This window comes from Myxocyprinus asiaticus, chromosome 26 (genome assembly GCF_019703515.2).
Source record: "Myxocyprinus asiaticus isolate MX2 ecotype Aquarium Trade chromosome 26, UBuf_Myxa_2, whole genome shotgun sequence".
NCBI classification, from domain to species: domain Eukaryota; kingdom Metazoa; phylum Chordata; class Actinopteri; order Cypriniformes; family Catostomidae; genus Myxocyprinus; species Myxocyprinus asiaticus.
The window spans coordinates 10,407,151-10,420,200 of record NC_059369.1 but is presented as its reverse complement, the minus strand read 5'-3'; the positions used below and the strand labels follow the sequence as shown (position 1 = coordinate 10,420,200).

At 36.9% G+C, this 13,050-nt stretch overlaps 1 protein-coding gene across 2 annotated transcripts in view; it reads left to right on the top strand.

Moving 5' to 3' along the window:
- The window catches only part of cntn5 (contactin 5), a 427,194-nt gene extending 421,960 nt beyond the window's left edge, over positions 1 to 5,234 (top strand). For both annotated transcript variants that reach the window (XM_051656265.1, XM_051656264.1), the window contains exons 22-24: positions 1,377 to 1,489; positions 2,485 to 2,653; positions 4,324 to 5,234. In XM_051656265.1, the coding sequence (XP_051512225.1) occupies positions 1,377 to 1,489; positions 2,485 to 2,653; positions 4,324 to 4,427 (386 nt within the window). In that variant the 3' untranslated portion in view covers positions 4,428 to 5,234. The remainder of the gene's footprint in view (positions 1 to 1,376; positions 1,490 to 2,484; positions 2,654 to 4,323) is intronic.
- Positions 5,235 to 13,050: the final 7,816 nt, after the last annotated feature.

Sequence of the window (13,050 nt, the reverse complement as noted above, 5' to 3'; positions counted from 1 at the left end):
GAGACCTCAGTGTTCTATCTATTCATTGCGCAGTGTCTAGCATTTTTAAGCACAAGAATGTGTTTCTGTCTGAACGGCCCCTTAGCAATTTGGGCTTAAAGCTACTATAAATAACTTAACAACTCCATAGCAACACCAAACATGTCACACGACAAGTCGTAATAATAGTATGAAATGGCGAAATAGTTAGAAATAGAAAAATAATTGTAAAAATAGTAAAAGTTGGCTGGTACAAAAATTTACAACTTTTACTCTCATAGAAAAAGAAAAGAAGAAGAAAAAACGAACCAGGGCACAATGTTTTTGCATTTTTTTTTTTTAAGTTTAACCCCAAACCTAAACCTAATCATAAAGTCTAACCCAATACCCAAACTCTAAACCTAACCATGAATTTAATAGTAAAATAATTTGTGTGGACCATTGAAAACGAACGTGGAGGTTTGAAATGAGATGACGGAAGCGTGTTACAGGTTAGTGTTAGGTTTGGGTTACCATCAGTAATTTTTATTGCGTAAATAAATATGGAATTAGTATTAAAATGTATTTCACAGACGTTTCCTTCATTAAAATAAAGTGTTGGATATGAGGCTAAATAAAATTGAATGCTTGTATTGTATCGATTTGAAATTCCTTTTGTTGATTGGTTGGTCTAAATGTCGCATTACGATGTCTTATATGAATGATTACGGATCACGGGTGTTATAAAAACAATGGTACTCTTTGTTCCTGACTAAAAACGTTAAATGCAATAAAGGCCCAAAATTTGATCATTTTTGGTTTTAAAAGATATGTTGTTGTTTTTTTTGTTTTTTTTTCAAACAGTACAAGACAAACACTGTGTCTGCATTGCTAGTAATTCACCTGTTTCAGTCATCTTTTCTTTCATTTTATGCTGTCTAAAAAAAAAGACAAATATAATTGGAATTTCTTTTCATCACTGATGTATCTGTAAAAATTACATGACTGTGTCAGCTGGCTAGCAAAAAGAAATACACAAAAAAAGTCTGGCCATATCTGATTATTGGAGGGGACTTGTCCTCCTCAATGTATATTGTGGTTACGGCCTTGTATAGAATATAAAAAATACCAAAAAATACTTTTTGTACCATTTCACTTGAAGAAATAATTGAGAAATTAATCAATTATCCCAATAGTAGTTAGTTGCATTAAAGTGACTATTAAAATGAATATACAGTAGTCTAGCGATGTAGCATAGAGGAACAGGACGGATGAATGGATAGAAAAAGGATCTTGAAAGGTGTAAGATAATGTGATTATATATTCCAATCAATGTACGATCATTGCACATTTCTGACCTCCATTATTCAAATGAGGTTTTTATCTCTCTCTTTTGTGATCTCTCTCTCTCTCTTCAGCCCCAAGTCTACCCCCAGGCAACATGATGTGGATTCAGGAAGGGAACAATGTTTCTTTATCCTGGGATCCAGTGAAAGCGAGGGACAATGAATCAGAAGTCATTGGGTACAAGGTCGGTGTCACTCACATAGTGCCAATATAATGCTAAACACAACACAACTGCATGTGTGTCTGGCTATGTTCAGAATAGAATACTAGCTGACCACTTCCTGAATACTGTGCAGTATACACCGCATGCTGCCTAAAAATGGTGTGTGAAACAGCTGATATTATTCATTTCAAACAGTATTATGCTAGATTGTTGTCACGTGACTTTAATACCTTTGTCATATGACCTCATTACATTGCATGGTTATTTTTCATTGTTAATCTAATTGTGTGTGTGTGTGTGTGTGTGTGTGTGTGTGTGTGGTGGGGTGGGGGGAATGGGGGGGGGGGGGGGCTGTGAGTTTTCTCAACAGTGTCTAAAACTAAAAATCTCAGAATTGTTCCAGATCTTTTTTAATTTTATTTTATTTTTTTAAAATTTTACACTATGAGCATTTATTTTCTGTTTCGCCTTTAGAAGTTTTCATAAAGTTTGTACAAATATTATGAATTTTTGTGTTATTAATATAAATAAATGTTTTTATTATTTTTTTATTATTATTCTTACTCCATTTGACCTGAACAAAATATGCCTTAATTAAAAAAATAAAAAGTCAAAATATCTGATATTTAAAATAACAAACACACACACACACACATAGTCATGTCTGAAGGATATATACTGTATATTTATTTATTTTCACATGACAACAGAATGACTACCTATGAATGTTGGTTACACCACCCAATTGAAAACATCTGAAAATGTGCATAACACACAGTGTAGGCATTCCATAATAATACTAAGAGTAATGTGTTAATTTGCTGTTCCGAACATGTGTCTAATGTTTGTTTTTGTGTGTGTGTGTGTGTGTGTGTGTGTGTGTGTGTGTGTGTGTGTGTGTGTGTTTTTATTTCCATAGCAGATGTTATTGCGTCAAGAGGGGTGGGGCCACAGCCAAGTCATGCGCACTCCAAACTCATACAGTATGTGTCTAATGTTTCTTTTTCCCATTGCAGGTGTTATTGCGTCAAGAGGGGCGGGGCCACAGCCAAGTCATGCGCACTCCAAACTCAGCGGTCGTCTTGACTCTACCTGAGGGTGGAACATACATCATTGAGGTGCGAGCTGTCAGTGATGGAGGAGAAGGAGCCGCCAGCACTCAGGTCAGAGTGCTCACCTCTTCAGGTAAGCACTGATTCCTGTTCAATTCTGTCCTTCTTGGATTACATACAGCAGGAGGCTTGAAGGCTTTCGCTTAATTCCTCTTTAATTATCTTCCCTATGCACACCTACACGGCTGCTCAGCCAATTAAGCTTTCCTGCACTCTCAAAGGAAAAGACTAATTTAAAGTGTACCGTCATTATACCACTGGGCCTAACAAGCTGTTTTAGAGCAAATACTGTTACATTTGTTTTTGGTTATTCACAGGAACATTATCTTCTTTCTGCAGTGTCAGATATAATAATAGTGCTTCCAAGGCCATGCTGTATTAAAATTTGCCTGACTACTACTTCTCCACAATTGTCTGCAATTAATTCAGCTCAAACCACCTTAACATTGCTACAGACCCAATTAAAAAAAAAGAATGTAGACAAATTCAGCCTAAAGTGTGCTGTCTATTTATTGTTTGTAAATGTTGTACTTTTTAAGATATGTAAGATTAAAAACTCATTTTGATACAATGTTCAGCATTCAAAATGTCAAACAAAAACGATAATGTTTGTAAAATGTGCATGCTGAATTGTGACTGATTTTCTTCTATTTACTTGCGTATGTAATTGTGATTGGTCTTCTTTCTTTCATCTATCTGAAGCAATAAAAAAAAAAAAAAATCACAATTGTTAGGTTTGCAGAATCAGCCCTTGTTCATATTACTCAAAAAATGCACAATACCAAATGAACCTAATTTAACTGAGTTGTTACAATGCAAAAAAGTTGAATTAATTTGTGTTTGGACAACATTTTGTTGTTGTTTTGTTTGGTTAAATGAAACTGGGCAGGGGATTTCTTGATCCCAGCATGTTTTGCATGGGACTCGATAGGGAAAGTAAATGTTAAAACTAAGATTTATTTTGTATGTTTTTGTGCAAGATGAAGATAAAGGAGGATACTTGTTAGTGTTTAATGTTTTGCTATGTTGAGATTTAGAAGAGTTTCTGTTATGTTGGAGATTTTGGGGTTAACATCATGAGCTTGAGTTTAAGATGATAACAGGTACATGAGGTAGATGATTTTGATTGTTCTCTTAATTGAGAAGTTGCTATGCAAACCATAGCATAGTCACCAAGCTGCACTCTGTAGTGCTTAAATTCAATGTTACTAGCTAGTAGATATAGAAATAAAAGAGTTTAAATTGACCTTGTTACTTTGACATGTCAAATTTTGTTGGGTTTACCCAATTCAATTAGGTTCCCCCTACACAAAGTACTTGAGTTAAGATTACATATTAATTTTAAGTTAATTAAACTCATTTAAGACATGTGGGAACACTGTCCACCACTGAATCATGTTTTTTCATTAGTTTTTTTTTTTTTTTTTTTTGTGAATAGTTCACCCAAAAAAAAAAAAAAATCTATCATAATTCACTCACCCGCATGTCATTCCAAACCTTTCCAAACCACATTAAAAATGAATGACATAAATATAATATTATTGTAAAATAATAATAATAATGCTCTTTTTATTCATTTATTTATTTATTTATTTATTTATTTATTTATTTGGCTGAAGTCAAAGATGTCTGAGTTTGCTTATTTTAACTTAACTTATTAATTTAACTTAATGTTGGTCAAAATAAATCATGCAGCCCTAATACATGTTTCACAACCCAAGTCTTTTTTTACTTTATTTTCAGGAGTGCGTGCGAAAAGTGGGCAGCTCTCTGTCCATAATTTGCCTCACGGCTTGGCATGGACTGCTCTCTTCCTGTCATTAATGGTGCCTTCTTTCCCCTTGTGAGGCTGCTGAGTCACGTACCCTGAAACCTTCCCATGGGCTACCCTTCAACGACCTCTCCAACCCAGTCCTATATAAAGGAATGGGGTCTCCTTCCTCAACACAGACTGCCTGCTTTGGCCTGTACTATCAACAGGACCGAGGGGCCAGCCAAACGGAAGTGCTTCTTTTCAAGACGAGGATAAAGTTGAACGATCCAACACCAGATAACTAATTTATATTTTTGATTTCTGGGCTCATTGTTTCCATGTCTCTGTTTGGGATGTCATTGTAGTATTTGTGCTGTACAATGTGCAGAAACAGTTGTTTCAAATCATGTACATCAACCAAGACAGCCTCCAGAGGGGCTCCTAAAGCTGCTGAGATCGTCCCTTATTACTTATTTGCATCCATTTTAACCTTTGGCTGCCCTACAAGCGACGCAGAGTAAGCTCAGTAGAAATAAGTGCATTGTTTTCTTATTCACTCATGGACTGAGGCAACACAGAAGAAAAACATTTTTATAGTGCCGAAAATCTTACTATTTCCAGACTTGCTTTTTGTACATTGTGTTACCTTTAGAGAAACAAACAAACAAAAAAAGAATATTATGTGGAACAGTGGTACAGTATGTTTCGGTCGGCTGTGTCAAAGTTTTTGAACTTCTGTTTTTCTTTTTGTTTCGTTCGTTGGTTTTTGAGAACTAGCGAGGTTGCTGGGCAACAGAGGATCTGGCGGATGAACCAAGAGAGAGGATTTGGACTCAACTTGTCATGCCCAAACACTTCAGTAGACAAAGAGCAAGGCTGATCTGTGATGATTGAAATAAATGTGATGTATATTTTTAAAGGGCTCTGGTGTGTGCCTTCATGGTGAGGAGGGTTGGGGACACTCTCATGATCTGATTGCTATTGATCCATTCTATCAACAGAGTTTGTTGGGAACAGAATTGAGTTCAAGGGAATTATTTTGGCCAAAAAACATTCTGTCCTTATTTCAGAAGCTGAGTGTTCCCTCAGTCCAATGGTAAGTGTCTAGAAGTGTTGGGAAAGATCCTTTGAAACTCTTAATTATGCAATCAGAAAAAAAAAAAAAACAAATACTGTGAGAATCTCAATAAGGGTGACAGCATTAAAGAAATAGTTTCTCTACTTACCTTCACTGCAAAAAAAAAGCCGGGTGAACAATCCATGTGAGTCTTTATTTTTTACACTTTTCAGCGTCACACAACAATTTGCTTTTCAGCACAACATAAATGAATGAACACACAGAACACTCCACTGCATGTGTCTCTCTCTCTCCCCTCCGGCGGTCTGGACTTCCCTCTTATCCCTCTCCAGCTCTCACTGTAACATAGAACAGCTGTTAGAGATAATTTCCCACAGGTGTCAATCCTTACCGTTCTTCCTCTCCCGGCCTCGCTCTCCACAGACGTTGCTCAGCCACATCCACATCACCACAGTATGCTATATAAATTTTCCATTATATCATCATAATCAAGAATTGTCTATGATGATGTGGCAGGTCATTCCAAATGAACAAATTTTGTCAAGTTAAGAACTACATATATCCCCAGCTTTGTGTAGGGGACCAGTGAATCGGTTCGCTGGGGGAGTTTTGAGACATCATTTGCACAAGAATATAAACAGGAGAACTGAAAGCATAAGCCATCCCTGATTCCAAAATTGGTTGAGCTTCTATTTTATTATGCTCTCAAATTACTTCCCAAACTGCTTCATTCTAAAAAATATTGATTTTCTACCTGATTATTCACGGATCCTCAGCATTGCAGAGCACTTGATGCATGATAATAATTTCACTAGGTGGTCCTGAGCATTTCCTCAATACAATGCTTCTCATTGGATTCCAGTCATGTGGCTCAGAGTTCAACAAAGGTTGCTGTTGCAACAGCTTCAATGAAGACTATCTTCAGCTCCGGCCTGATTGATGTGTTTATAGCAGCATGCATAAAAAGGGTGACTTTCATGCAATACCTGCCATTTTACCTAATGTGTTACACAAGCTTAATAACACCTATTCATCATTAATAACCTTTGAAAATGTACTGTATATTAATGTAAATGGACACATTTGAAGCATTTATTAAGGAGCTGTCAACATTAGAAACCTGTACACAAAGTTCAGTATGGTTTAATGGTCATCAGTCTTTATTATATGATATGCATTATACTATGAGCACTGTTTTTGCGGATTACTTTAGGTAACTAGGACTAGTTTAGTTGGGACAGCACTCTCAGTAGCACAATTCATTTGACATCAATCAATGTGACAAGGATAGTAACAACACAAGTGTGTCAAGTGAGTTACTGACATTACAATAATGAATATAAACACAAGGAGGACTGTAGCAAAATTACATAATCAGGGCAGTTTTTGTTTTTGATTTGAGTTAATTTATTAAGCATTTATAACATACAAGTTAAAATGCTCACTATTTGGCAAGTATTGCATGTCACCCGTTTGATTCATGTTATAATTGCATATATAATACATTTGTAATTGACTTATTAGTCATTAATGAAACCCTTTATAAACCCTAAACAAAGGGAACATTATTACAAAGTGTTACCAATACTTTTGTGGCATTGCATCATTAGCTCAACCAATGGTGTGAGTTTGGGGCGGGACTAGTCTGTTTGTCGACCAGTGGCAGTTAAACGGAGAGTTCAGGGAACCTGTTTGAAAACAAATCCCATTTGGTGATGCTAGAGGCACAGAAATCACACATGTCAGCTTTAAATAACTAAAGAAAGAAACTTTTAAGGCTTGTAGAGTTGTGGTCAAAATCTGAACCCCAGATTGTTCTTCTAGAAGCCTACGGGATACTCCACAAGTCCACATACCCATGTTGCAGACATGATGGACTTTAGAACTTTCACCCCGATTTAGATGCAAAACAGCACCACCACCTTAAATGTAAAAAGCACATTACACCGCCATGCGCACAGTGCAATCAAAAGACAGAACAATGACAATTATGCATGCATTAGCTGGAAATTTGGATGTTTCTATGCATTAATGTGATTTATCCATGTTTGTGAGTGGAGAATCTTTGCACCGTTTTTCTCTCGCTTGCCAAACATCACTGGGGTGCCTCTACATGGCCACTAATGTGGCAACCTTTAATTATTCATGCAACACCTGTCTATGTCAGTGCATCTGATTTATGGTAATGGATTATCTACCCTGCAAAGAGGGCTGCATGCTTCCGAGAGCTGAGAGATGTGGTGTCAGCAATTAGAACACACTCTCCCAGCAGGCCTGTGAAGCATGGAGAGTCTGGAAATGATGGGAAAGTGAGAGTTAAGGCATGGACTAATGCTCTTCAGCCACTCATCAGAGCTGAGTATGTGAAACAGATGTTACATGAACAAGACTAATGCTTTCTGAGAGCTCTTTAACAATGGGGGAGTTTTGAGACAAGTAGGTGGTTATTTGCATGGTGTCAGGGTGGACGCCATGGTGTTCAGTTGGTTTTAAACATCTATATTTTCAAAAGAATACTGGTCCCACTTCATATTAGATGTCTTTAACTACTATGTACTAAAAATAAAATACAAACAATAAGGGGTTAAATTGGGATTTCGGAGATGGGGGAACCCTAAAATCGGGTGATGTCCCCAGTAGGAAATTACACAAAATGTTTATTAATGCAAGTTATGTCAGTCAGATGAAATAATAGAAAATACAGTAACCAAAATGTATTTAAAAATGTAAAAAGTTACCAAACATTTTCAGAATTATATGTTCTCTGACTTCAGCTCCTGCAGGATGCATTCTGTCTTGATGTGGGTTCAGTGGATCATCATCATCAGTAGCAGCAGCATCTTCATCATCATCATCAGAACCTGAACCCCTCTTCCTCCTCAGGAAGTTGAACAAATTTCCGTGACTGCAATTTTGTTACTGGATTTTTTTGAGGAGTTTTGGTGAAAATCAGCATGGTGTTCATAAGCTGTAACTGCAATGGTGTTACTGCTTTCACAGCCTTGCTGACCTAAGACTTGCTGAGCCACAGGCCATCACCAACCACCCCCATAAAACTTCCCACAGCACAATAATGCAGTGCAGCTAAGAAATGCACTGCTGGGCTTGAAGCATAGTTTCTTCTTGTGACCCTCTGAAGGTGTGGTTTCACAACCTGCAGCAATTCAAGGATCTTGGTCCTTGGAATTCAGAATTTTCTTATGATGTCATCATCAGATAGAGAGTCAAGTGGGGAGAAGTGTGTCCTTATGTAGGTATTTATATACACTACGTGACTTCTGCGTTGCCTTCTGTGCTCAAGCTGTAGGATTCTTTGTAAAGTCGCCATTGTTGAGCATTTGATACACACACACACATACTGTATTTGTTAGGAGAGTCATTAATACACCTGCTACTGATGCACCTGAGGAATGGATAGAAACACCTTGGTGGCTAATAATCATCTAAATTAACTAGCTAAATGTGAGTGTGTCATCAATGATTTGTGACAGTAATAGGGCACAGCTTAATTTGATTATCACATTATTGTATTCATCTGTTAATGGATTTTTGGTTTTAAAATAGGCTGCTATCATGCTGTGGCTTGGGAAAAATGAGAAGGCCTCTCTTTAGAATTGTCTGAGGATTTAAATAAAGGATGTGTTTTGTGTCATGTTCGGATTATATTATCATGGTTATTATCTTGTGTATTGAGAAAATCTTTACATAGCCAGCTTTAGTTACTTGACTGTTGTCGTGTATGTGATGGTGGGTCATCACCACTGCAAAATCATTCCATACATAAGATTCTTAAACACACTTATAGTATATAATTTATTAATGACATTATTCTGGTAGTTAATAATGAAGTAATGACATTGCATGACATGATTCACACAATAATTGCTTACATTTGATCTGGCATTCCAATGCTACTGTGATGCACCAAGTCACAAGTATGATCTATTATTTGCTCATTTCTACATGTTAATCTACTGGATGAATTCCCATTGTATTAGAAAAGCACTAACTCAAAATGCATGTTAAAAAATGACAGACTATTTTGGTCATCAAATGGGATATTATATTTTGTATTTAAATTCAGATTGTGAAGGGTTTTAACCTCTCTGTCACTGAAAAGCAACTTGAAAATTGTATGTTTGTTGTCATGCAGCACCACACAGCTTCACCAGAGCCCCATTTACCAGACCTAGTCTGTATCTTTTACTCCATATATATTTAATTCTATATCTTTCATTGTGTCAAGAATAAAAGTGCTGTTCTTATTGGTTTTTGAAAAGTGTGCATATGTATGTGCTCAAGTGAGGTAAAGTGAGGTAAGAGGAAAACCCCACTATTGCAGCTCAATGCTACGAGAGGTCACGATGAAAACAAACACACCAGCAACAGAGGGGCATGTGAAAATAAAGCGAAACAATGGAGAAAAGAAAATAACAGAAGTAGTCCTCAGATGCCATGTTTGTTATTTACAGCAGCGTCATGGGGAAATAACGTTGCTATGGAGCTGCTTACTGACCAAACCGCTTGTATACTGAATTAAAGAGTATGCCACTTACAAAGTGCATATAAAAGTAAATGTCTATTTCGTGACTTAAGCAGTTTTATTTCACAATAAATGGCTTTCTGTCCATGTAAATGTTGAACTGTTATAATTTGATATCCATTCGATCTCTGCAGAAGTTATTACTCCACCCCCTGTGTAACTTCATAAACGACAGCTCTACTTTGTTGAACCAACATGGTTTGAATGATGGATGTATGACATAGTTACTTGGGTTTCGGGAAACACTCGTGACTAGCTAGTTAATTTCTCTGACGATGCATCGTACTATGGTGACTAAGCAGTGAGTTACATGGTTGTACGGGAAACACACCCCTGTACAATTGTGGTGAGAAGAATATCACATCAATATGCAAATAACAGTGAAACCTTTTACAGTTTGTTGGTCAAGTGGTGTTTTGTTCTCAAGATAGGCCTATGTTGATTTGATCTGATGTCGCTTTGGATGTGATTGATTTCTGATTCAAAACCCCTTGTATTCAGCTTTTTAACAAAACTAAGCAGATCGCTACTGCATATCAATGGATCTAAGAAACAGGTGAGCAGTTGATTCTATATTACGCGATTTCTATGAATCAGAGATCGGACACGGCGCAGTACAGAAGCGGAACGCGGGTCTATGTGGGGGTGTGCGGTCTTGTGCTGCTCTGTATTTTGCCTCTACCAGCATCCACAAGTGACTAGAGCAAAGCATAATGAACTTGAAATATTTTTGAACAAGTACACTTGCTAAATAGAGATGGGATGTCTCAAGGGGATCAAACAAAAAACACATCGGAGAATGCAATAAATGGGATGGATTGACAAACAAGCATTTTTTTTATTTTTTTATTTATTTTGTGGATTCGAAGGTGCCGAACGCACTTCCGGACCATACCAGCCCAGTTTAACCCCTTAACTTGGGGGAACTTGGACATTCTGGCTTACGTCTCATTTTGTGTTTCATGGACGAAATAAAATAATATGGGGTCAGAACAATATAAAGGTGGAAACATATTCACTTTCGAGTGAACTGTTCCTCAATCTATGTCTTCATAAGGCTTCATTAAAACTGTAGTGCAAGCATGTTGATTGTGCAGCATGCTAATGAAAGTATTTCTAAACACACAAATGTGTGGTGTGTGTGATAAGCTCACTGTAACTTTATGTAAAACAATCTCTTCCAAACTCTGCCTCTAATGTAATTGAACTTCCAATATTTCTCAATTTGCTTTGGCTGATTGTTGGCAATTAATTGTTATGTCCAAGAATTTTATAATTAAAAGCTCAGCTGGTACATAAAGCCTTACTGTAAGGGAATAGGTCGAAATCAACATGAAACAGCATTTAAAACCCATTTTACTTCTGTAATGTATAGAACAGTAGGGTCATATCTCCATGCTTCCACTGACACACACAAGAAGCTCTTTGCAACATTCTCGAATTATGCTGGATAACATGAATCGTCAGGTTTCGCACAAACTTTTTTTTGCCAGCTAGTGCACAAAGTCATTTAGGCAAAGGGGGGCACACCAAATATAACGAAATTCTGTGAATGAAAGTTTTCATTCAAATTGTTATGCTGATGATAGAATTTGTAATGGAGAAAAAATATCAAATTAGAAAAATGCAAAATATAAATAAATTTACTAGTGGTCTCAGACTTTTGAACACGAAACGATGAAACAGGATATGGAACAAGGGACTTGATTTTTACCATCAGGAATTGATTGGATTGTGAAAAATGGAGACTCAGATGTGGAGCCAGATGTGAATGTGAGTCTGCTAAAATAATGCCTAAATTTCTATTTGGCTATTGGTTAACATTATCCAATAGTCCACATTGCCTAATTGACGTTAATGGAAAAGGAAAGTTGTTTTAGAGGCTAAGCAAGCATTTACATTTTGCTGAAGGATCATGCAAGCATAAATAAATGTATTTGTTTGTATGTTTGTTTAGTTTTTTTAGTTTTTTTTATTTTATTTTTTATTTATTTCGACTAATGTGCACTAATATATTGTGTATTGAGAAAGCCAACAGCTTCCATTTTGATTTCATGTTGACTGCAAGCAACTATCAACACCCACCTGACACACTCCCACGCAAGTTCCAAAATACTACATACGAATGTCTCTCTTCTAATGAGGTGTCTAAAAATCAAAATAGTGAATTTGAGCAATAAACTCATGCAGACAGAAGATGGTAGGGTGCTTGTATTATGAATTAATCGTGGTGGAAATCACATTTGCATAAGCAAATTAAATCAGGATATTGCAATCAAGTTTTCTTTTGTCTTCTAGACAACTACAGAGTGCGACTTTGTGAGATAAAACTTTTTTATTTGTGATCTCTTTCCATGAGAGGCTTTGAAAAGGGGCATCCGCTCTACTCCAGTCCATGGCCAGCATGGGGTATGGATGAGACTGATGTGCTATACAGGGAACTGAGGTACTGATGCAAAGCAATCTAATTATCCAGTCATCAGGCAGGCCAGCAGGTGGCCAGAGGCCTCTAAACTTCGCAAAGGTGAGGAGATGCTGAATGACTCGCTACTGATGCTCAAACATGTGACAAATGAGCTGTGTCTTATATCGTGGGGAGCTGCCTACCTAGGTAGCGTGTAGGCACAACGGTTATCTCACACTGTAGGTAGCCAAGTTATAGTACCTTCTATGATACCTCTTTTTGACTGAAATTTAAGGTAGGATTGCATACTATCCCTTGGTTGATAAGGCTGTACATGAAGGCCTTGTACTGTCAAATCAATAATTTAAGAGGTTCCATCCAATTTAGGATGCTCTCTGTATAGAAAGGAGTCATGTGAGTCTGCTGACTACGTTCTAAAACATATTCATTGCAGTCTGTTACGCTATCAGTCTCTTTAGGGATTTGGTTATCGTTCCAATGGTTAAACAGTTGGTCCTGAATGTAGAGAACACACACACCAAAAAAAAAAAAAAAATCCACATGGGGTACCAACATAAACAACTCAATTAGTCATTGTACTTAAAGATTTATATTTGATCATACTCTTCAATGAGAATTATCAGCAGGGAAGTCAGCATTGCATGTGTAAATAAATGGGGACGAAACCCATG